Here is a 25,769-nt window from a genome sequence, read left to right as displayed (position 1 = left end):
TTACCTGTAGCTAGGGAACAAGTCCTTCCTTGAATGGGGATCTGGGTGGCACCACAGGAAGTGTGCTAACTTGTATTTGGTATTTCACTGTTTGGATGGCAGCTCTCTTTACTGTGAAGCCAGGAGACAGGTAACCAAGCTCGAGTCTGTTACTGGCCTTACTATGAAACCTTTAAACCTTTCCCCTCTATGGGTCTCAGTTTTCAGATCTAGTAGGTCAGACCAGGTGGTTGCAATAGTTCTCTGACTATTCTGTGCTTCACTGGAAGCCCTGATCCTGGGGTAGGGCTGAGTAAAGCTAAGTAATGGTAAGTAGTCTCACCATATTTCTGTGCATTTGATCATCCCCCTGCCAGATTCGGGAGCTCTATAAGCAGCGGCTGGATGAGTTTGAAATGTTGGAGAGACATATCACTCAGGCCCAAGCACGGGCTATTGCGGAAAACGAGCGGGTCATGAGCCAGGTTGGAGTACAGGACCTTGAGAGCCTTGTCAAGTTGCCTCCAGGTGTGTATAAAGAACTCCCATATGCCCGCCCAATTCCCGGGCTGTTGATATTTTACTGTGTTTGCTCCATCGCCCACTCTCTAGGCTTTTTCTGGGTATTTGAAGAGCAAGTTGCAGACATGATAATATGAATATTACCACAAAAGAATATTTCATTACCACAAAACACTTCAGTATGTGTATCTCCAAAACAGGGACGCTGTCCTACATAACCAGCATGTAATCCCCACAACCTGGAAATCAGTTTCTGTGCAACACTAACCTCTGACCCACAGATGCTTATCAACCTAAATAGCAGAGAGAGACTCTCTAAAAGAAAATGATGGGCACTGCAACGGGAATACACATTGTAAACTGTGTGCATATTCAGGGAGGTAAAGGAAGACAAAGGTTTTTAAAGGAAACGTGAGGAGGATTATACGATGGTTTTGAAGTAATTATCCTTGGCTAAAGAATCATTAACAAGAGTAGTACCAGTCTGAGGTTAAACAAGCAGTTGCCGGGCAGATTTTTGTGTGTGTGTAAGGTTGCAATGACATTTTGTGAGGCTGTGATTTTTGTGGCATGATATGGTTTATCTGCATCCCCACCCAAATCTCACCTTGAATTATAGCTCCTGTAATCCCCACGTGTCATGGGAGGGACCTGGTGGGAGGTACTGAATCAGGGGGCAGGTTTTTCCCTTGCTATTCTCATGATAGTGAATAAGTCTGATGAGATCTGATGGTTTTATAAAGGGCAGTTCCCCTGCACACACTCTCTTGCTTACTGTCATGTAAGACATGCCTTTGCTCCTCCTTCGCCTTCTACCATGATTGTGAGGCCTCCCCAGCCATGGGGAACTGTGAGTCCATTAAACTTCTTTTTCTTTATAAATTACACAGTCTCAGATACTTATTCATAGCAGTATGAAAATGGACTAATACAAGGTGCCTTTTATGGTAATTCTTGTTATCAGGCATTTATGCTTGGCCTTCCCCAGCTCCATTTGTCAGGGTATTTTTTTTTTTAACACAAGTGACTCCATTTTGATTTGGACAACTTTTACATCCCATTCAAATTTTACCGACTGTCCCACTGTGGCTTTTTCCCCTCTCAGGCCCAGGATCCTGTCCAGGAAGTCATGTCACATGCAATTGTCATATCTGTTGTTTAGATGCCTTCATTGGGAACAATTCCTTGATCTTTTCTTGTCTTTCATCTTCCTGACAGTTCTTGACCAGACTTATATTCTGTAGGGTGGAGATGGTTCTGTCTGATGCTTCCCCATGACCAGACTTAGGCACACATTCTGGGCAACAACACCACATAAAGTTATTCCTTGTTCATCTCACTGCTGCACACCAGGAGGGTCACGTGGTGTTAACCTCCATCCCCTGAGTGGGTTGGTGTCTGCCAGGATTTTCTGCATTAAATTCTCCAAATCAGATTATAATTGATTAGCATTTTGTAGAGAGGTATTCTCAGATTACACCAATATCTTGTTCCTCATGAAAGCTCCATCGCCAAACCACCAGCATTCACTGAAAACTCTTTTCTTAATGCAGAAGTTTAAAGAGTGATCCTTTAGAAATACAGCTATGCAGAGATAAAGTTGACTTTATGAATTATGGCATATCTACACTATGGAATACTACAAAGTTGTTTAAAAGAATGAATTATACCTGTGTTGTAGATATAGATGGCTGTCTGCTATTTATTAATTTAGCAAAAAAGTCACAGAACAATGGTAGGATAATCCCATTTTTATAGTATCTATGCATGAAAAAAAGCTGAAAACTTGTATCTCAGAATGTTAACAATGCTCTTAGGGGGCAATTAACTACCTATAATCAAAATTGGGTTGTTTTCCCTATAGACTTGCCCGTAGTCTGAATTTTACTGATATCAGCATCATGGTGTCATTTAACCTGTTCTTCCTTGTATTTCCTATAAATCTGTAGTTAGTTCTTGAGACTTTATGAGGCTTAGGTTCAATGCAGACTGGGTGGTGGGGAAAGAGCACTTCATAGGTGATGCTGTGTGTTTCCCTCAGGAGGTACGTGATATGTGGTTGATATCTCTTTTTTCATGATGCTGGCAGCCTTTTTATTTGTTATTTTATTAGGGGTTACAAATTATAATGAAATGCTAATGGTAATAATAATTCTATCATTCTTTATTTGTCAGCTGAAGTACTTCTATAAAGATAAACTTTTGGGAAACTACTTTGATTACCCCAAAGTATGGGCAGCATTAATTCTTTCCCTTTATTTGCCAGTGTTTAAAATACTGAGTTGGTTCCCCTAACATCTGCCAAAGGTGACTAATGAGGTTTATTTGGTTGTTTTAGTATCATTGTGGACTCTTGGATTTCATGACTGCAAATTATTTATTATCCTTTTGGTGCTCAAATTGTTCCATCTTTGGCAGAGAGCCTTTTCAAGCTGCTGATTCATTTGACAACCAGCTGTCTTTGATAACTTCCTTGCTTTCTGAGCTGGTGAGATGTTCCAGGTTCATCTTGGGTATTTCTGGCCCCAGACCTGGAATCAGCCATTTCTTCAAGAAACCCTGATTCCTTTTATTCCCTCCACCACTCCCCTCAAAGACTTTGACCTATTCTCCTGAATTCTTGAAAATTATCATTTTTCAGTGCAGTAGACAGAAAAGACAGTATATTTAGAAGACCTGTTATATCTGTGGCCGAGAGGGAAAGATCTAGAGGGAGGAAGAAGTGGAAAATACAGTGCCTTAGAAGGGCATTTAAACTTATGAGGACCTACTAGGGACCAGATGCTAATATGCTTTGCACAGGTTATCCCACTAAATCCTCCCGACAACCCTGTAAGGTAGGTTTTCTTTCTATCTTACAGGTGTAGGAACTAAACTTAGATGATCAAACGACTTCCCTGAAGCCCCACAACTTGGAAGGGGTGGGACTTAGATTTGAACCTGGGTGTGTCTGCTGTCAAAACCCATGGCTTTCTTCTGTCCGGAGGAGGAAGGATTGTTGATCAGCCACAGTGTCTCAGGAGTGTTGATGACTTCTCTTAGAGTGTAGCTCTGAGCAGCAGAAGCCCTATCCTTCGTTAGGCCTGCCAGACCTCTGAGACTCAAGTCCCATTAAACGGTAACACTCTGGCACAGGATTTGTATCTCTTCCTGTTTCCTCCTCCACCACAGCAGAGTGTAGCTGCAAGGACCCCTCCCTCAATGGTGGCCCAGATAATGTGGATTTTGGCAGAGATTATTGGTAGCAAATTTCCAGAGTCTTTACTGGTTGCCTGATGTTCCTTGAGTTCTGGGAGTCAGCTACTATCCCTTTTGTGTTGTTGTTGGCTAGAGATTAAATAATTAACTACTTTGATTTTGTTTGTTTGTTTGTTTGTTTAATTAAAGTGAAATAAAACATTGAGAACCAGGAGACAAATGTCAGTTTGGAGAATTTTTCAATGACTTTCATTTTATTTTTACCCAAGAACGATATTAAGTTCTAATCAGATATTATCTGCCCTGGTTTCTCAGGTCTCTGCTGGTAATGTGTCTTTCTTTTGTTTAAGAAGTGAAGAAGTAGACACCCTAATCCAGTTCCATGGGTACCCCTCTGGTGTCTGCTTCTCAGAGAAGGGCAAGGTAACTTATTTTTATTACTTAGATAACTGGCAATGAGGAAGTTCCCCTAAAAGTTTCTTATTTGAGGCACAGAGGCAACCTTTCTCTGTTTGCTGATACAAATGTGACAAAGTGGCAAGCATATGTAAATTCTCAAAAGTGAGGGAGAAAGATCAGAATGCTGTAGAACATCTTGTGCTTTCATTCTTTCTTGTCCCTTGCTGGAAACTTGTCCACATTATCCAAGACCTCGCAGAGCCATGCCTAGGAGCCACAGTGTTAGCATAGGAAGCCCACCCTTCCCAGAGGAGAAAAGATGGTCACAAGGCCAGAACAGGCTTTTCCAAGGCTCACAGGCCTGACAGCTCCTGCAGACACAGCACATAGCCACCCATACCCTGGGGCAGGACTGTGGAAAGAATTGTATCAGAAGAGAGAGGATACATCTTCTTGTCACATGGCCTTTATCCTTTGTATAGAAGTCTTATCTTTTGATATTTTAAATAGGCCATCACCAAAGTCCTTGGGAACTGGGCTAGCTTGTGTCAACTTGGTATTGCTGTTACTCCCTGCTAAAGTCTCTGTTGCCAAGGAGAGATCAGGGAGTACATTTCCCAGAAGGCACCTCCCCTTGTGCTTCCAGGGTAGGTCAACTGATGAGAGGCCCTTGGTGAGTTTTGGAAAGGAAGGCCATTTATTTCAAAAAGCAGTAGTAGGCACATGATTGAGTGGCTGTGAGTTTCAAAACAGCTTCCAGATAACTTTTTTTTTTTTTTGGAGACAGGGTCTCACTTCGTCACCCAGGCTGGAGTGCAGCGGTGCAACTCTTAGCTCACTGCAACCCCTGACTCCTGGGCTCAAGTGATCTTCCCACCTCAGCCTCCCTAGTAGCTGGGACCACAGGCACATAGCACCACACCCGGCTAGTTTTTTGTATTTTTAGTAGAGACAGGGTCTTGCCATGTTGCGCAGGCTGAGTTTCCAGATAACGTCTTACAAAAGCCCTGCTTCAGTGCTGCTGGCTGAAGTTGTTAATGATGATGTCTTAGTCCATTTGTGTTGTTGTAAAGGAATACCTGAGACTGGGTAATTTATAAAGAAAAGAGGTTGATTTGGCTCATCATTCTGCAGGCTGGAATACTGGGCATCTGGTGAAAGCCTCAGTCTGCTTCCACTCATGGGGGAAGGCAAAGGGGAGCCATGCAGGCATCACATGGCGAGAAGACAAGTGTGAGTGGGAGGCCCGGGGGGTCCAGGTGAGCTAATATAGTGAGGACTCACTCCCTGCCTGCCCGCACCCAGGGCATTCATCTACGCATGAGGGGTCCACTCCCATGACCCAACACTTCCCATTGGGCCCCACCTCCAACCTTAGGAACAAATTTCAATATAAGATTTGAGGGAACAAACTCCTAAACTATAGCAGATGGCTTCCCTGACATTATTTCCCTCAGTCTGCAATCCTCTGTATTAAAACCTTTAATATTTGATATACATAGATTGGTTTCTGTTTTCCTGATGGAACTCTCAATGAACATATGTGATGGGGGAGGGTGTGTCTTCACTGATAGGTTGGTTATAGGAGATCTCCAAAAGGAAAGACCATTCAAAGGCACCATGTCTCTCTCTCTCTCTCTCTCTTTTTTTTTTTTTTTTTTTTTACTGGAGGGCATTGGCTCCATCCTGGCTCACTGCAACCTCTACCTCCCAAGGGTTCCTCCCACCTCAGCCTCCGGAGTAGCTGGGCACCACCACCTCCACTAATTTTTGTATTTTTTGTAGAGATGAGGTTTCACTGTGTTGCCCAGGCTTGTCTTGAACGCCAGAGCTCAAGCAATCTGCCCACCTTGGCCTCCCACAGTGCTAGGATTATAGGTGTGAGCTACCGCACCTGGCTGGCACCATGTCTTATGACATGGAGCAATCTTGGCTAATGGGGCAAACAACAAAGTTTGAAAACTTCCAACAAGTCTTCTGTTTGGGCGGTGGTGACAGCCAGGACTGTTCGCTCAGCGGCAGTGGCACAGAAGCCTCCTCCCTAGTCCACCATTGTCCCCGCCCAACCCCACCTGTCCCCGCTGCCTGCTGCCATAACAGGAGCTGGAGGTGGCTGCTGCTGGTGGGCAATGAGTTCCAGTGGTGCTTCTCACAAGTCGATGGGGCCATCGAGGAGGACATGACTGAAGATCCGCCGCAGGGGAGAGGCCAGAAGAGGCTTTGATGACCAGCAGTGAGTGACCAGGGGGCTACATAGCCTCACTCTGCAGCAGATATCATTTCCACCGTTGAGTTTAATTACTCTGGAGCTCCTGTGGCAGGAGACAAGGATGGCAGAGTTATTTTTCAGCAGGAAGGGGAGAATAAAAGCCGCCCTCATTCTAGGGGAGAATATAATGTTTACAGTACCTTTAAAGGTCATGAACCAGGGTTTGGCTATTAGGAAAGTCTAGAAATTGAGGAAAAAATAAAATTAGATGGTTACAAGAGAATACTGCTCATTTTCTACTCTCTACAAATGATAAAACTATAAAATTATGGAAAAGAAGTGGATGAGATAAAAGAGCAGAAAGTTATAACTTGAATGATGAAGATGGACGACTTCAAGATCCACTTAGAATTATGCACTATCAATGACCTGAGAATTAATTTATGACACTTAGAAATCACAGATAGACATTTTGACGTGGTAGACATCAAACCTGCTAACATAGAGGAGCTGACGGAAGTCTTTGTGGCAGCCAAGTTCCACTCACACCAGTGCAACGTGCTTGTCTACAGTAGCAGCAAAGGGACCATCGACCGAGCAGCATGGCTCCTTGGCCCTGTGCAACAGGCACTCCCAAGTTTTTTGAAGAGCCTCAAGATCCCAGCAGTAGGTCCTTCTTCTCACAAATAATTTCATCCATACTCAATGTAAGATTTAGCCATAGTGGGCAGTACCTGATGACCAGAGACTACCTGTTGGTGAAGGTGTGGGACCTCAACATAGACAGCAGGTTGGTGGAGACCCACCAGGACCACGAGTACCTGCACAGCAAGCTCTGCTCTCTCTATGAGAAATGCAGAATCTTTGATAGCTTTGAATGTTGCTGGAACGGTTCAGATAGGTGCATCGTTGAACTCACAAATAAGCAAGGGAAATCTCCCAACGGCCAGAAACGAAGAGGGAGCTGAAACCAGAACCATAGCCTCTAAAGGCGTTTATTCCGAGGAAAACCCCACACCCCTGGCTGGCCTTGGGTACATCAGCCAAAAGCAGGAACCACTGCTTCCTGTGACCAGCAACTTGTGGCACAGAGCTGAAGCCTTGAACCACATGAGGTGTGGAGTTGGAACTGCGCACTCAAAGACGATGAGGCCTCTGTCCACTGGAGTCCGGAGGGAAGTTTTTCTGAGATCTTGCATTGGGGTGGCCAAAGCTCCCCTTGAGATGTGTAAGCATAGCTTCCCATTACAAAGGTTTGAAATTTGTGTTGGTGCATGATCTGGAAAACTCACATTGAGGAGCTCTCCTGCCTCCATGAGGGCAGCATGCAGGCACCTGGAGAGACTGACGTTTTTCTGGGTCTGGCTTCTACTCTGTTTACAGACTAACCTGCCAGCCTAGTGTTTCACAGATGTTGACTGAAGATATGAGATTCCTGGGTCCTTGGAGCACAGCAAGCAGCATGAGCCTCTTGCTGGCACAGGTTTCCCACGGGGTGATACAAGGGGCCCAGGCAGATGCTGTGCAAGCAGTGGGGCTGGTGTCATGGCCGATGCATGCTGAGTTGGAGAATTCACTGCTTTTTCGGTGGACAATCAACAAACCTACACTTTGACCAGAATAAACATGAGCTCATTCCTCTAGGCCACTTGCTATGAGCACAGCCCTGAGAAGTGGCCCAGGTTAAAAGAATGGTGTTCTTTGCAAACTTAGTGACAACATGCATGGTGGGTGGCTGCTCCCAGCACACCCAGGTCTCTCTGGATTTTCCCAGGTTAAAACCAGCTAAACATGAGCTCACAGGTAAAATTACCAAGCACATACAGAAAAAGCCACCATGAGTAAGTCAGCAGAACCACAGCAGAACTGAACCTCTGAGAACCCAGCCTTTGACATCCTAAATTAAACTAAGAATGCTTGAGATATTTGTAGACTAAAGGAAGGAAACAGCCTGAACCAGGAGGCACAAGACCACTAAAAATGACCTAGCAGACTGGGGAGGAATCAAAGAGAACATCTGGAAATGACAAGTACAATAGATGAAACTGTGGGTTTAACAACAGGTCTATTTTGGCTACAGAGATTTTGAATTAGTAGATGGAAAAGAAAATCAGAAGAAATGCAGACTAGAGAGCCAAAGAGATAGAAAACATGAAACATAAGAAGTGTGGAGATCAGGAAGAGTCATTGCACACATTTAAACAGCGAAGTGTGGGGACGTGAGGCTTGAAGTGACAATGGCCAGGAATTTTCTGTAACTTATGAAAGCCTGAACACAGAGAATCAGGAAGCACAGAAATCCACATCCATATCATAATGAAACTGCAGGACACTAAGCGCAAAGAGAAGATCTTAAATGCAGCCAAGGAAAAAACACAAATTACAGAGAGCAGATGCTGAGACTGAGAGTAGACTTTGTAGTGGCCACAGTAGGAGCTGGAAGCCACGTGATACAGTGAGTGTGACTTGGAACTCTTCACCGTCAGCTTAGAATCAGGCATTGAAATAGATGGTTGTTCAAGAATCTGCTCATGGTAAAGGCATTTCCAGATGGGAAACAGAATTTATCACAACAAGAAACTCAGGAGAGTGAGACTCAAGGAACACACTAATGAACATACTTCCAGCAGAAGGAGAGTGGTCCTGGAGAAAGGGTGTGAGTCTGAGATAGGCAGATGAACAGAGCAGTCAGTGAAGGTGTGAGCAACGGAAAGCAATATGGACTCTAAAGCTCTGTTAACTGGGTGACCCTGGTTATCTGGGTTGCGGGGAGAAAAATTAGAGCCCTCGCCAACACCACACAGCAAATAAGCTCTGAATGTTTTAAAGCCTAGAAGATGCTATGAGAAAGCATCTTCATGAGCTCTGGAGACAAAAGGACTTCTTGAACAAGGTCCTAAAAGCCCAAATAGTGAAGAAAACATTAAGAAATTCAGGCTGATCGTGCTGGCTCACGCCTGTAATTCCAGCACTTCGGGAGACCGAGTTGGGTGGATCACTTGAGCCCAGGAGTTTGAGACCAGCCTGGGCAAAATGGTGACACCTCATCTCTATACAAAAAAAAAAAAAAAAAAAAAATACACACATACACACACACACAAATAGCTGAGTGTGGTGTCATGCGCCTCCCAGCTACTTGGCAGGCTGAGATGGGAGGATCACCTGAGCTAGGGAGGTGGAGGTTGTAATAAGCTGAGATCGTGCCACCACACTCCAGCCTGGGCAACAGAGCGAGACCCTGTCTCAAAAAAAAAAAAAAAAAATTAATGTAGTTAAATTTAGTGGTTTTTGGTTTTTGTTTTTTGAGACAGGGTCTCACTCTGTTACCCAGGCTGGAGTGCAGTGGCTCAGTCTCGGCCCACTGCAACCTCTCTCTCCCGGGTTCAAGTGATTCTCCTGCCTCAGCCTCCTGAGTAACTGGGATTACAGGCATGCACCACCACGCCTGGCTAGTTTTTATATTTTTAATAGAGATGTGGTTTTACCATGTTGGCCAGGCTGATCTCGAACTCTTGACCTCAAGTGATCTGCCCTCCTCAGCCTCCCAAAGTGCTGAGATTACAGATGTGAGCCACCATGCCCGGCCAACTGCATTAAATTTTAAACTTCTTTATTTTGAAATAAAAAATAAAAGCAGGCTGCTCTGCCTATAGAGTAGCCATTCTTTTATTCCTTTACTTTCTTAATAAACTTGCTTTCACCTTAAAAAAAAAAAAAAAAAGTGAAAACAAAATCCACAAAAGCAAATATAGCGAACAGATTCAGTATCCAGAATACATAAAGAATTAGGAGTCAATAAGAAAGTGGCAAACAGCTCACTTAGGAAAGAGCAAAAACCATGAATGGGAATTTGCAGAAATGGAAAAATAAATAAAAATGCTCATTCTTACTGATCAGCAAATTACAGCCAGAGGGATGTCCTTTCACACAGAATGATGATGATGATGTCAGGGAAAGGGGTGAAGGTCAGTGGGCGAGACCACTGCCTTTTGTGGGCCTCCTTGGTGACAGCAAGTCCAGTAGGGAGCTTCTTGTATGTACAGACAAGAAAATGTATTCAGAAGCTTGAAACAGCAAACACCTGGAGACAGCTCAGGGGTGCATCACTAGAGGAATGGACAGGTAGGTTATTGTCTATCGTATACTAAAAAGCGGTAAGAATCGATTATTAGAACTACATGGATCACATAGGTGTGATGACGTATGACATGTTATATTTAAGACATGCGGAAGTTTTGTTTTTTGTTTTTTGTTTTTTTAGAGACGGGGTTTCACCATGTTGGCCAGGTGAAGTTTTGTTTTTAAGAATCTGTGACTTCAAAATATGGTGGGGGTTAACTATCTTAGCAATGACTTATGGGTACATGGATATTCACTGTATTATTCTTTATTCCTCTTGATGTATCTGAAATATTGTGAAGTATACTTAAATTATACATCCCTAAGAATATCTAAAAGCTCTCCTGGTAATATTTGCTTACTCCATTCACTCTTACAAACACTCTCATATCTTCTTTTTTGGGAACATCTGTTGAGGGATGGGATGAAGGGGAATGAGATTTTTCAGTGCTGTCTCTGCCCAGTCCTGATCCCCTGTGTGACACCACTTTCTGGTGCTCTAGGTTGCCCCGCAAAACTGGTCATAGCCGCTTGCTCTTGAGCGTGGCTGCACTGTCCCCTACCTGAGGCCAGGACCGATGCGGGCGGCTAGGCGGCTCTCTTGTTTGCAGTGTGGAAATGCCCACTCCCAGGTTGGCATTGCCTATCAAGAATTGATAAGTGATAATAAAACTGTATAAAAGCTAAAAAAGTCTTATATTCTTCCTATTTTTTCTTTAATTTTTATCAAAGTAATAAATATATATGGTTTTTAAAAATCAAACAGTTTAGAAGAACTTCTAATGAAGAATAAAAAGCCTCCACCTGTACATTATAAATTTGCACAAATGCACGGAATGTACACCACCAAGAGTGACCTGTAATATAAACAAGGACTTCGGGTGATAGTAACGTGTCCATGTAGGTTCTTCAGGAGTAACAAATGTATCACTCTGGTGGGGGATGTTGATAATGGGGAACCTTGTGCATGCAGGAGGTATATGGGGAATCTTTGCACCTTCCTCTCAATTTTGCTGCAAACCTATAACTGGTCTAAAAAATAAAGTCTATTTTTAAAAAAGCCTTTTCCACCTCACCTCTCCAACCTCAGTCCACTTGCCAAAGGTAGCCATTGCTAGTTTTAATTCTTTGGAATACTTATAAATAATGTTATTTATATGTTATAAAAATAACGTGTTTGCTACTGTTTCTGGGCTCATCACCCATAGACGTTAATTATCACCTTCCCTCTCTTGAGATTTTCTCTCTCCTGTGTCTGCGGGTCAGTGGGGAATTGGCCGAGCTGGCTGGGCTTGGCTGGCTGGACTGGCTCTAAGCTGTGGGTCCAGCTAGGCGTGTCTCCTTGTGTAGGTCAGGCTCAGGTCTGCTCTGGATTCCCTCTGGCGTCTAAGATGAAGAGACAGGGAAGCTCTTGTCATAATGATGGCAAAGCCACAAGAGGGAAGGCTCAGCTGCACAAGTGCATTTCAAGCCTTTGCCAACAACTCATTGGCCAAAGCACATCACATGGCCAGTCGGGGTGAAGAAGTGCACTATCTCTAGTAGCAGGCACTGCAGAGTCACACAGTCAAGGGCCTGGATACAGACAGGAATGAAGAATTGGGACCATTTATTCAATCTACCATATTTCTCATAATTCTATTTTCTTGTAGACTTCTCTGCAACAGTATTTTAGCTCAGATAATACAACACAGCTTTGCCCAATGGCTGGCCTCTTGTAAGTGACTGATAGATACTTGATTAGCTTCTTAAATCTCAACATTCCCACAGGGTTCTGAGAAGGAATTTCGTTAGATAGTTTAGATTTGGAGGATGAAGACAGTTTGGGTGTGGGTTCTTCAAGGTCAGTCTGTCTGGAAACACCTTGTTCTCCCCTTCCCTTCTATGAAGTGAAGAGTGTCTTCAGATGGTGTATAGACAGCGAGTTGCTACAGAAACATCGTTTGATCTCCCCAGAAGATTACTACACTGATACAGTGCCGTTTCACTCTGCACCTAAAGGTAATGCTTCTGTGCTCTCAGCACCTCTGATATCATTCGGGGGAAGTTCTGCAGTAGCAGGGCCACACTGGGCACCTCTGCTGCCATTTCCTGGCTCAGAGGTTTTTTCCTCCTTTTCTTTAATTTCGATGGTGACTGTTGGGAAAGTCAAATCTGAGCATCTGAGCATGCCAGTTTCTCGCTAGTGCTCCCCAGCCTGTATGACTGAAGCCCAGTCTTCTCCATGTGGACTATGATGCCCACATCTGCTGCCCAACACCAAGAGTTATGTAAGTGTTTGGAGTTGTAGTTGAAAAACCAAGAGAAGGAAAAACTGAAGACATAGATAAGCAAGGGAGCATGTTCCTGATGAGTTGGAACATGGACCTATGGGTTTTCCCATGCATGAAGAGTGCAGCTTCTCATCCTCTCAGAATATAGGGAAGGCTAGGTAGAGAGGCAGAGAGGGTATGCACGTGTATGTGACATTGGGCCAGTTACCTGTGATATGGGAGGCAAGATATTCTGAGAATGAGTGGGGTGGGAGGCTGTGATGTGGGCTTAAGCAGGGAGTTAGACTTTTGGAAGAGTCCCCACGTGGATAGGGAGAAGTCCCTATGTGGATTCTGTGGACAGATATCAGGATTGCCTAGCATGCTGGGCTCAGAAGACAAGCTCTCCCACAACTCCGGTTGAGGGACTGTTTGATTTTCTGGGGCTGAGAAGGTGTTTGGGGTGGGAGGCTTGGGATCTAGAAAATTGAGGGTGCTCCTGGGGAGAGTTCCACTGATGGTCTGAGCTGCGTAGGGAAGTAAGGCAAGAAAGAGGTAGCAGAATCAAGTGTCATGGAGTACTAAGCCACTTAGTTTTTTTTTTTTTTTTTTTTTTTTTTTTTTTTTTTTGAGGCAGAGTTTCGCTTTTGTCGCCCAGGCTGGAGTGCAATGGCACGATCTCGGCTCACCGCAACCTCCATCTCCCAGGTTCAAGCGATTCTCCTGCCTCAGCCTCCCAAGTAGCTGGGATTACAGGCATGCACCACTGTGCCCAGCTAATTGTGTATTTTTAGTAGAGATGGGGTTTCTCCATACTGGTCAGGCTGGTCTCGAACTCCTGACCTCAGGTGATCCACCTGCCTCGGCCTCCCAAAGTGCTGGGTTACAGGCGTGAGCCACTGTGCCTGGCCACCACTTAGGATTTTAAAGTTAGTTGGAAACTCACTATCTTATGCAGGTCAGTAAGAATAGGGCTAACACGTATTGAGAAGTAACCAAGCATTGTGCTAAGAGATTTATGATGGTATCCATTTGATTGCATTCTTGCTAGCAATGAATGTTCTCATTTAACCTTTGGGGGGATTTTTTTTTTTTCTTTTGTCTTGAGACGGAGTCTTGCTCCATCACCCAGGCTTGAGTATAGTGGCATGATCTACTGCAACCTCTGCCTTCTGGGTTCAAGCAATTCTCCTGCCTCAGCCACAGCCTCAGCCTCCTGAGTAACTGGGATTACAGGTGCCCTCCATCATGCCTGGATAATTTTTTTTGTATTTTTAGTAGAGACAGGGTTTCACCATGTTGGCCAGGCTGGTTTTGAACTCCTGACCTCAAATGATCCACCTGCCTCAGCCTCCCAAATTGCCAGGATTACAGGCATGAGCCACTGCGCTCAGCCAGGGGGCGGGGGATGATCTTAAGGGTGTAAAAAGCTCATACAAACTTTCATTCCTTCTGTGGGCTCTTCAGAAAGCTCATGTATGGGGTGTGGGTACATGTGAGCTCTTCAGAAAGCATGCTCATATGTGGGGTGTGTGTACATGCATGTGTGTGTGACAGTGGTCTACTCATGTTCTTTGACCATGTTGGAAAATATTCTAACACTCTAGTCCTAACTTTTGTTGTTGTTTGTTTGTTTGTTTTTGAGACCGAGTCTTGCTTTGTTGCCCAGGCTGGAGTGCAGAACGCAACCTTAACTCACTGCAGCCTTGGCCTCCTGGGCTGAAGTAATTCTCCCCACTCAGCCTCCTGAGCATGTGGGGCCACAGGCATGCACTACCATACCCAACACATTTTTCAATTTATTTTTGGTAGAGATGGGGTCTCACTCTCACTGTGTTGCCAAGTCTGGTATCAACTCCTGGGCTCAAGTGATGCTCCCACCTTGGCCTCCCAAAGTGCTGGGATGATAGGTGTGAGCCACCATGCCCGGCCATTTTGAATACATAGAATAAGTTCCAGGAGTAATTCATATGTTGAAGAGCAATTATAGCTAGTGTGGTAAATGTGAAAGTTTAGAGAAAGATCAAGCTAACTGTGGTTTTGGTGGTTTTATTTTGTCATCTTAGGAATGCCCACCTCCTCACCTTGCTACAGTAATTCAATTTGTTTCCTTGATGCTGTAGGCATCTCCCTACCTGGATATTCCAAACTGACATTTAGCTGTGAGAAGCGTTCCGTCCCAAAGAAAGAGCTAAACAAGAAGCTTGAAGATTCATGCAGGAAGAAGCTTGCTGAGTTCGAAGATGAGTTAGATCACACTGTGGACAGCCTGACGTGGAATTTAACTCCTAAGGCCAAACAAAGGACCAGAGAACCTCTCAAGGTAAATTTGGAAGCCTGTGCACAGCAATGTTTGGGGGGACAGAGAGGCAGTGAAGGGGCAGGCATTCAGATGACATGAGAAGCTGTGATGAATCCATCGCGAAATAGAGTAGAGCTTCTGTTGGCCATCTATGGGTCATGCAGTTGGTCAAGATGTCAACATGCACAGTTCCTTTGCCTGTCATTGACTGTATGCTTTTGTATGTTTCAAAGAAAACAAGTCAACCAAAGAATAAAAACTGGATGAACCACTTACGTGTGCCACAGAGAGAACTAGATCGACTTCTGCTTGCCAGAATGGAGAGTCGGAACCACTTCCTAAAAAACCCCCGTTTTTTTCCTCCTAATACTCCATATGGAGGCAAGTCTCTTGTTTTTCCTCCAAAGAAGCCAGCACGGAGAGGAGAATTCCAGAGTACAGAGCCAGAACAGAGGTATCTTTCCCTGACTTGAACTCTCAGAAAACCTGACCCTTTAGAGTTAACCTAGATGGTCCTCTGTTTGGTCTGGCTGTAGAGGTCCCTAGACTTTCGAGGCAGAATAGCAGTATCAGAACAGAGCAGGGCTGCAGGGTCACCTACAGGTGTGGCCTTTGGACCTTCCCCAGAGTCCTGGTTTTATGCTTTTCTGACCTGCCAGGGGTCTTGAGAAATAGGGGTGGGTGTTGGCCTTTTATTTACATTGGAGCAATCTGGGTCAAATGGAAGCAATCCCATTAGAGGCATAGGTCTTGAATAATAACAGCCTTTGAAATTTGATTAATTATAAATAATTAGTGTAAACTGATTTTTCTTTAAGAGTGCCTTTGCCTATATATAAGTAATTGTCCTTATGAAAGTAATGAGTTGCTTCATGGGTTCATAATTTTAATAAGCCTAAAACTATTAACATTTCTTTATTAGACAAGTAATTTTTTTTTATTAAGGAAAATTAGATACAAAAACTAGCTGGGTGTGGTGGTATGCACCTGTGATCCCAGCCACTTGGGAGGCGGAAGTGGGAGGATCACCTGAGCAAAGGGATGTAGAAGCTGCAGTGAGCCAGGATTGTGCCACTGTACTCCAGCCTAGGTGACAGAGTGAGACCTCGTCAGGAAGAGAAGAGGAGAGAGGAGAGGAGAGGAGGGGAGGGGAAGGGAGGGGAGGGGAGGGGAGAGAAGAGGAAAAGATTAGAGAAGACTAATATTTGAGATACCTACATTAAAAACCCACTTACCTATTAGTGTTTAAACATGTAGCGTTTTTCCTGTGCATATTGAAAATGAAATATGTCTTCATAAAGATTGGATCATACTGTAAAATTATTTTATAACCTGGATTAACAATAAGATCCAAGAAAACCCCAACAGATGGCATATTGTGAATACCTTTGATGACCTTTATGTATTTATTTTTACATTAATCAGTCACTGCCTACTATTTCATTGTATGGATGAAACTAACAGCCTTTCTCCCCCTCTTTTTTCATCCCACAGTTGTGCTGATACTCCAGTGTTTCTAGCTAAGCCACCAATTGGGTTTTTCACAGATTATGAAGTTGGTCCAGTTTATGAGGTAGACATCTTGTTTCTTTACAGCTCCCACCCCATCTGCTTTCTTATTTTTAAAAAGTCTTTATTATGGCAATTTTCAACTGTACACAAAACTAGGGAAAAGACTCTAACGACTCCTCATGTGCCCAACATACAGCTTCAACAGTTATCTACATTTTGCCAATGTGGTTTTATCTATTACTCCTACAACCTCTTCATGTGTGCATCTATATGCACATGTATGTGCTGGAGTCATGTAAGGAAAATATGATATCACGTCATTCTTCAGTTAATACATCAATTAGTATCTCTGACAGATAAGCGTTTTAAAAGGTAACCATAGTACCACTGTCACCCTCAGCCATATTAATAATGATTCCTTAATATCAACTAATACCCATCTATGTCTGATCTTCATTTGTTTTTAAAAAAAGTCAATTTATATTTGGTTTCTTTGCATCAGAAATCTAAACATTGCATTTGATTAAAGTATCTCTTAATTCTCCTTTAGTTGATAATAATTCCTCTCCCACCTCCTGCTTTTTAAAAATGCCATTTATTTGTTGAAGAAACTGCAATTCCATACACCCTGGATTTGGCTAATTGCATTATTGTGGTGACATTACACGTGTTCTTTTATCTTCTATATTTTCCACAAACTGGTCACTATATATAGAGATTTAATGAGATTCAAGTTCCACTTTTCCTCTTTTTTGACAAGAATACTTCTTTGATGGTACTGTGTATTTCTTATTGCATTCCATTAGGAGGACACGTGGGATCTGGGTTTCCCATGGTCAGTTATGAATGGCATCAGGTGTTGAAAGTCTGATTCATTCCCTATAAAGTTCTTATCAAACTTGCACTTAATAGTTAACAGTCTAGATGACTGCCAAAGGGCTTACAAAATGGTAATTTCTAATTTTATTATTCCATTTACATTTATTAGCTTGATTTTCCATTTAAAAAACAGAAACAAAATTTCCCTCTAACTTTGATTCCTATCGCCTCCTCTCTTTTACACTCTCCTGATAGCTATAGGTAACTATTTCTATTAGTTTGTGTTCTTCCATTGTTTCTTTTTGAGCCATAAGCAAATACGTATACATATTTGAACCCCCTTTCCTTCTTACTGTCCTCTACATCTTAACAGTGTATCCAGTAATGCCTGCAAGAGCAGAGACTTTCTGCGTTCCTTTTTCCCAGCTTCTTTCTTTTAAAAGCCTCCCACCATCTTGGGGAATCAGGTGGAGACCAAGCTTAGCAGTCGCCAACTCTGCTCCAGGTGCAAAGACAACTAGGCCTAATGATAACAATCCCTTCACACACACACGGATTGCACTTTACAGTTTAAAGAACACTTGCATATCCATAATTCTTTAGGAATGTCTCAACCACTCATGGCAAAAAGCAGACCAATATGGTAGCTCTACATGCTGAACATTAGAGGAAGCATTTTGCTTACTCCATGGACTTAACAGTAATGTGTTGTCTTTTGTACTTCTGTGTCTGGGACTTCTGTGTCTGGCCATCACATTTTAAGGACAGTTGTAGAAGCCGACAAACACCCAGAGGAAGGGAGCTAAAATCATGTCAGGGAGTAGAACAGGGAAAAGGGAGAGCTGCTTATGGACATATGGAAGATATTCTTCTTCAGGGCTTGCAGATGCCTGTGCTCAGAGCCTGGAGATCCTGAGGCTGTAGATGAGGTAGATATAGACTGCCATGGAACAGTCTTTCCTCTGATCTTTGCCTACTTCTCATCCCTTTGATGTTCATAACAGTTATTTACCCACATAAACTATAAAGTGTAAGGATAAAAACATTACAGATTTTCAGTCCTTAAAAATTTATGTCCCACGTACCCTTTCTCAGGAGCCTCCCAGGGAACATTCTTCTCTAGTAGAAATGAGGAAACCAAAGAAGAGAGAGGCATGGAATGTGGTACCAAGAGATCCAACATAGGGGAGAGGTGAAGGAAATCTCCAGGTTAATAACTTAAGAGATTTTGCAGTTAATATTGCTGCAAAGCAAAATTTCTCAAAGCTCAGCAACTTAAAACAATCATTTTATCATGTTTACAAATTCCTTGGGTGAAAAATTCAGACAGAGCACAATGGGAATGGCTTGTTCCACAATGTCTGAGGCCATTGTTGGAGAGAGTCAGTGCTTAGGAGTGACATAAAAGTTGGGGTTGATGCTGCTGATGCTGTTGTAGATAGACTGCTGAGGCTGTCTACCAGAACATCTGTCTACACCGCATAGCTTCTCTATGTGGGCTGGGCTTCCTTACAGTATGGCAATCTCAGGTTAATCAGACTTTTACATGACAATGCAAGTGAGTATCTGCACTTCTTCTTTTTTTTTTTTTTTCCAAGATGGAATCTTGCTCTGTGGCCCAGGCTGGAGTACAGTTGCAGGATCTTGGCTTACTGCAACCTCTGCCTCTTGGGTTCAAGCAATTCTCCCACTTCAGCCTCCTGAGTAGCTGGGATTACAGGTACGCACCACCACGCCTGCCTAATTTTTTATATTTTTGATAGAGAGAGGGTTTTGCCAAGTTGGCCAGGCTGGTGTTGAACTTCTGACTTCAGATGATTCACCTGCCTCAGGCTCCCAAAGTCCTGGGATTACAGGCGTGAGCCATTGTACCTGGCCAAGGATCTGTACTTCTAAGTGAGTATCCTAGCAAGCAAGAAGGAGATTGCATCACATTTTATGACCTAATTTTGTAAGTTGCACAGCACTACATTCTTTGCATGCCGTAGATTACAAACAAGTCACTAAGGTTGGTCCAGATTCAAGGGAAGATATGTAGACTTCATCTCTTTTTTTTTAAACCTTTTTCTTTTTCTTTTTTTTTTTGAAATAAGGTCTGGCTGTTGCCCAGGCTGGAGTGCAGTGGCATGATCTTGGCTCACTGCAACGTCTGCCTCCTGGGCTCAAGCAACTCCTCCCAACTCAGCCTCCCGAGAAGCTGGGGCTACAGGTGCATGCCACCACACCTGGCTAATTTTTGTATATTTTGTACAGAAGGGTTTTTGCTATGTTGCCCAGGTGGTCTCAAATTCCTGAGCTCAAGCAATCCACCTGCCTCAGCCTCCTAAAGTGCTAGGATTACAGGTGGGAACCAGTGTCCAGCCTAGACTTCATCTCTAATGAGAACAGTGTCAAAGAACTTATGGATGTGTCTTAAAACTGCTACAGGAGTTATCCTATATGATAGCAGTAGGTGTAGTGGACAACTAGCCCAGATTAGAAGAGGCCAGAAGGCTCTAGGAGAGGTTGATTTATGGAGATGACGTTGGGAAGAGTCCCTGATACATCTGGATATTTGGGGGAGATATTCGTAGGGTGGTGGAGAAGGATTGACTTATTGGTAAGTACAAAGCAAACAAAATAATTAGTTGATTATTTACTCCAGGAAAACCAAAAATTGTACAAGGCAGGGAAAGGAATGACCTCGTGCTCAACTGTGAATAGCATTACTTAGTAACTTGAATATAACATGAATTACTAATCTAACCAGTAGTATGATATAACTATATTGGAAAGATGGGGGATAGGAAGGGCGTGTCATATGGTGAGTCAGATATGGGAGAGGGAAGAGAGACTATCCATATCCTCCATCCATAACTAATACCTAAAACTGAACAAAAGTAGTATACTATTTGGAGACATGGAAATAAATACCAAAATAATCAGCTAAAGGAGGAAAAAGTGTTTATCTTTGGGGAGTGGGAAATGGCAGGGTGGGGCCAGGGGAAGAGGGCAGTATTTCTATTTTCAAAACCTTGTCAAACTCTGACTCTTTAAACCACGTGGCTGTCCAACTTAGAAGAAAACAACTTAAAAAACCAAAAAACTTTCCACCAAAAGAAACACCAGGCCCAGATCATTTTGCGGGTACAGACTATGAAACATTCAAGCTATTCTCTATTTATGAAACTGTTTCAGAGACTAGAAAAAGAGGGAATGTACCATCATTATTAGGTAATAAGCCTAATTACCTTGACACCAAATAAAAACATATAACAGTCTTGCTTAAGAACATAGGTGCAGAAATACTGGGTAAAAAACAGCAAACCAAACCAAACAGTAAGGAACAACACACACACACACACACACACACACACACACACACACACACACACACACAGTCAATTTGAAACCCAGGAATGCAAGGAATGTCTTCACAGCAGGCCTTGAGTTGGCAGTTGGCTTTCCTAAGCCTATTATTTTTTTTTCCTCCAAAGCTTCCAGTGCAGTTAAGGAAAGCCAGCCCATGCCACAATCCTTATAATGATCACTGTCCCAAACCTTGCAGCCACCACAGCTACCATGTTTCACTGCCTGGCCTTCCACCTGCTCCTCATTTCAGTTGACCACTAGTGAAAGCCTTGGTGATTGTGACGATACCATCCCATGGTGCTCACACCCTAGTTCCCACCAGCTGCTTCACAGGTGGATTAGTGTAATATGTAGTGTTGGCCAAAAATTGATGTAAATGCTGATTTAGGATTCAAACCTGTAAATAAAAATACGAAGACATACTTCATATTTATGTCAATTTTTATCTGGCGGGGGGGCGCTGGTAGAGGATTTCAACTTTATCTGTAATATTTTATTTCTTTTTTTTTTTGAGACGGAGTCTCGCTCTCACCCGGGCTGGAGTGCAGTGGCGGCATCTCAGCTCACTGCAAGCTCCGCCTCCCGGGTTTACGCCATTCTCCTGCCTCAGCCTCCCAAGTAGCTGGGACTACAGGTGCCCGCCACCTCGCCGGGCTAGTTTTTTGTATTTTTTGTAGAGACGGGGTTTCACCGTGTTAGCCAGGATGGTCTTGATCTCCTGACCTCGTGATCCGTCCATCTCGGCCTCCCAAAGTGCTGGGATTACAGGCTTGAGCCACCGCGCCCGGCAATATTTTATTTCTTAAGCTGGCTGATGGAAACGTGGCTTCTGTCATGTTATAATTTATACATTGTTTTCTAGTGTAACATGTCACAAAACATTAACAAAAGATGTGTACTATTGGGAGAACCCGCTCCCGATGTTTCACATGGGTTCTTTTCTATTTCCTAAGTGTCTCGACTGGGTTGAGAAATAAAGGGAAAGAGCACAAGAGAGAGAAATTTAAAGCTGGGTGTCCAGGGCAGACATCACATGTCGGCAGGATCCGTGATGTTCCCAGAGTCGTAAAACCAGCAAGGTTTATTAGCGATTTTCAAAAGGGGAGGGAGTGCATGAATAGGATGTGGGTCACAGAGATCACATACTTCATAAGGTAATAAAATATCACAAAGCAAATGGAGGCAGGGTGAGATCACAGGACCACCAGGTGAGGTGAAATTAAGATTGCTAATGAAGTTTCAGCACGCATTGTCATTGATAACATCTTATCAGGAAACAGGGTTTGAGAGCAGATTACCTGTATGACCAGAATTAGGTGGGAATTTTCCTCGTCCTAATAAGCCTGGGAGCGCTACAGGAGACCCAGGCTGATTTCATCCCTTCGGCTTTGACCATAAAAGACTGGACACCTTAAAAGGGGCCGTCTATAAGCCTACCTTCAGGGCGCATTCTCTTTCTCAGGGATATTCCTTGCTGAGAAAAAGAATTCAGCGATATTTCTCCTATTTGCTTATGAAAGAGGAGAAATACAGCTCTGTTCCATCCGGCTCACCGGTGGCCAGTTCAAAGTTACCTCTCTTGTTCCCTGAACATCGCTGTTATCCTGTTCTTATTTTAAGATGCCCAGATTTCATATTATTCAAAGACACACGCTCTACAAACAATTTGTGCAGTTGACACAATCACAGGGTCCTAAGGTGACATTCATCCTCCTCAGCTTACAAAGAAGATGATGGGATTGAGAGATTACAGTAAAGACAGGCATAGGAAAACACAAGAGTATTGATTGGGGAAGTGATAAGTGTCCATGAAATCTTCACAATTTATGTTCTTCTGGTGCGGCTTCAGCCGGTCCCTCCATTCAGGGTCCCTGACTTCCTGCAACAGTGTACCTGTATTGCTGTGCTACACACCGTGTTGGGTGCCGTTGGAGGGTTAGGTCTAGACCTTGTCCTTGGTGGTCTCCCAATCTGGGGTGGGAGAAAAGAAAGTGGCGTTTAAAGGGGGTGAATGGGTTACATAAGAGGCCCAGTTACATCCTGACATAGAGGTGCCATAACACCCTTCGTGTCCATGGGAAGAATGGTTCAAAGAGATACGTGGTGAGGAAGATAGTAAGTAAGAGGTGAGGTGAGCAAAACTTTGGAACCAGATATCCTAGGCTCACACCTCACTGGTGCCTCTTTGAACTCCAGTTTCTTCAGCTGTGAGATAGAAACAGTTCCCACATTTCCTGGTTGTTGTGAGGTTGAGGAGGCACAGAGCAGATGCTCATAAATATTAGTTGTTATTTTAAACAATAGGTCAGATCTATTCCTGCTTTCATTTTTACCTTGCATTTTATTTATTTATTTTTAAAATTTTAAACCTTTTTTTTTTTTTTTTTTTTTTTTTTGTAGAGACAGAGTCTCTTCACGTTGTCCAGGCAGGTCTCAAACTTCTGACCTCAGCTGATCCACTTGCCCCAGCCTCCCAAAGTGCTGGGATTACAGGCGTGAGTCACCGCACCTGGCCTGTATTTTATTTTTTACTATGGAAACTTCCCAAAACAAACTAAAGTACATAGGATGGCGTAATGAATCCCCATGTACCCCTCAGCCAGCTTCAACCATTACCAACATGTGGCCAAGCCTGTTTCATTTCTACTTCTTCCCCCTTTCCATATTAGAGTAAATCCTGAACATTGTATCATTTCATCCATAAGTGTTGGTGTCTAAAATAGATCATCTTACCTTTCAACAGATGGTAATCGCGCTGCAGAACACCACCACGACCAGTCGCTACCTGCGAGTCCTCCCACCTTCCACGCCATACTTTGCTCTAGGACTGGGTAAGTTCAGTATCAGTAAGTTCAGTAATAGTAGTGGTAGTAGTAGTGGTGGTATTAGTAGTACTGGTAGTAGTGGTAGTGGTGGTAGTAATGATGGTAGTAGTAGTGGTAGTAGTAGTAGTGGTGGTGGTGGTAATAGTAGTAGTAGTAGTGGTGGTGGTGGTGGTAGTGGTAGCAGTAGCAGTAGCAGTAGTAGTAGTAGTGTAGATTGCCTCAAAGTCACTTGCTGAGCTTGCTAACAGTTGCTGACTCCTGCCCTGAGTCCAGAGCCCAGTCCAGACTCCTCCCATCAGCAGTCCCTGAGGGCCCTTCATGTTCCACCAGCAATGCGTCCTCAGAGCCTTGACAGCTCCATTCTTCTGACCGCCTCCACACAGGCACTGGTGCTGCTGTCTCCCCACTCCTTGTGCTGCCGCTCTCCTCAATCAGGCCCTCTCCATTCCTCACTTAAGTGCCGGCAGCAGCCCCCAGTCAGCCTTCCTACTTTAGTGTCACAGTGTTTGTCTCAAGAACAACTCTGATCATATCACCCCTGTTCAGAAATCTCAAAAGTTTATCTGCTGCCCACCATAGAAATTCTAAGCCATAGGGCCAGGCATGGCCCCGCCTGACCTTTCCGGATGGATAGGGTCATCTTCCCCCAGGCTCTGGCGTGCTTACCTGGAGTTGCCACCCTTTCAGCCTGCTCCCGTTGGGTGCCCTTATCCTGCCGTCAGCACTGCTTTGGCCCAGAAGGCACTTACAGAGCCAGCCCCGGTTGTGGCTGGGGCCTCTACCAGCTGAGCTCAAGCCCTGGTGGCTGGCTGCTCCCTGGATCCTCATTTGTCACTTTTGTCATGCACAGGGATGTTCCCAGGAAAAGGTGGAATGGTGGCTCCTGGAATGACCTGCCAGTACATTGTCCAGTTTTTTCCTGACTGCCTTGGGGATTTTGATGATTTTATTTTAGTGGAGACCCAGTCAGCTCACACACTTCTGATCCCGCTGCAGGCCCGGAGGCCACCCCCCGTGCTGACATGTGAGTGTGCACCGTTTCTTCCCACAGATTCAGTTAAGGTTGGAGAGTCCCCATGAGGACTGCCTGCCTCTCACGTTCCCTTTGTAACAGCATGCAGCTTGATTCTCTTGGGCAGGGGCCGTGGGTCCTACAGAGGAAACTGCTAGCAGCTTCTGTAGCTATCCACAGTGTCAAGCCATGATTGTCCTGCTTGCTTTTGGGTTTTCTCAGTGGAGGTTGACTCACAGCAGGAGAGGAGGCCAACAGTCCAGCTAACCCCACCATAGGTTTTGCTGACTTATGAATACCCCTGAGAGGACCTGTGTCACAGTGGGCAAGGAATAAGTGCCTGTGCACCCTGAGGAGTCCTAACAGGTGTTGTCCTCGTGGCTGTAGGGGTAGGCGTCCTTAGCAAAGCTGGCTTCAGCTGGGCTCCCTCAGTGACAAGCTTCTCCAACTGGGTGTAAGCTGGAATTTGGGACTGTGATCCCCCTTACTTCTGCCATGGTCCTCAAGGGCCATGCTGGATGGCCCTGGCTGAGCATTAATCCACAATGGACACTGACTTCTGCTGCTCTAGCCAGGAGTGAGTAGAGTCCCATGGCACTATTGCCATGTGGCCAGCAGCAGCCTGGGCAGAGCCCAAGTGGGTGCAGGGTCAGGACATGTCCCCACTCATCCTCTCTGTGTAGGGTGCTGGGCTGGGACCAGCTGTCCTGATCTCTGGCTGGACCTCAGGAGAACCATGACATTAGGGCCCATTCAGAGTGACCTGTTGTTTCTCTTGTATATATTCTTCTGTGGATACAGTGTCACCGGTGTTGGACTGTGGTTACTGCCTCACTGGGGGAGTCAAGATGACCAGATTCATCTGCAAAAATGTGGGTTTCAGTGTTGGCAGGTTCTGCATTATTCCCAAAACAAGCTGGCCACCACTAAGTTTCAAGGTGAGTGATCACAGGTTGCTAACTGGAAAAATTACAAATCTATCAAAGGAAATAACCCCCAGAGGAACTTGCTAGAGTATACCTATGATTGGAAACACACAGAATGCAGAGTGTTGTAAACTCTCTATGCAACTGCCACAACCTGAATGAGAATGGATGTACAAGGGGACCAGTGTTACAGTCCTGGTTATGTCAGTAATATCTGTACCACAGCTGGGCGCAGTGGCTCACACCTGTAATCCAAGCACTTTGCGAGGCCGAGGCGGACGGATTGCGAGGTCAGGGAATCGAGACCATCCCGGCTAACATGGTGAAACCCTGTCTCTACTAAA

At 44.2% G+C, this 25,769-nt stretch overlaps 1 protein-coding gene and 1 pseudogene across 1 annotated transcript in view; both read left to right on the top strand.

Moving 5' to 3' along the window:
• Positions 1-25,769, top strand: part of DLEC1 (DLEC1 cilia and flagella associated protein) — a 66,905-nt gene that overhangs the window by 4,683 nt on the left and 36,453 nt on the right. The window contains exons 2-9 of the mRNA XM_030930711.1: positions 357-507; positions 12,317-12,427; positions 14,802-15,001; positions 15,214-15,434; positions 16,475-16,553; positions 23,406-23,493; positions 24,338-24,511; positions 25,301-25,437. Coding sequence (XP_030786571.1) covers positions 357-507; positions 12,317-12,427; positions 14,802-15,001; positions 15,214-15,434; positions 16,475-16,553; positions 23,406-23,493; positions 24,338-24,511; positions 25,301-25,437 — 1,161 coding nt within the window. The remainder of the gene's footprint in view (positions 1-356; positions 508-12,316; positions 12,428-14,801; positions 15,002-15,213; positions 15,435-16,474; positions 16,554-23,405; positions 23,494-24,337; positions 24,512-25,300; positions 25,438-25,769) is intronic.
• LOC104657456 lies at positions 3,467-10,993 on the top strand (annotated as a pseudogene).

This window comes from Rhinopithecus roxellana, chromosome 1 (assembly GCF_007565055.1).
Source record: "Rhinopithecus roxellana isolate Shanxi Qingling chromosome 1, ASM756505v1, whole genome shotgun sequence".
NCBI classification, from domain to species: domain Eukaryota; kingdom Metazoa; phylum Chordata; class Mammalia; order Primates; family Cercopithecidae; genus Rhinopithecus; species Rhinopithecus roxellana.
Note: the sequence above shows the minus strand (reverse complement) of the source record. Positions and strands in the feature narration are given on the sequence as shown.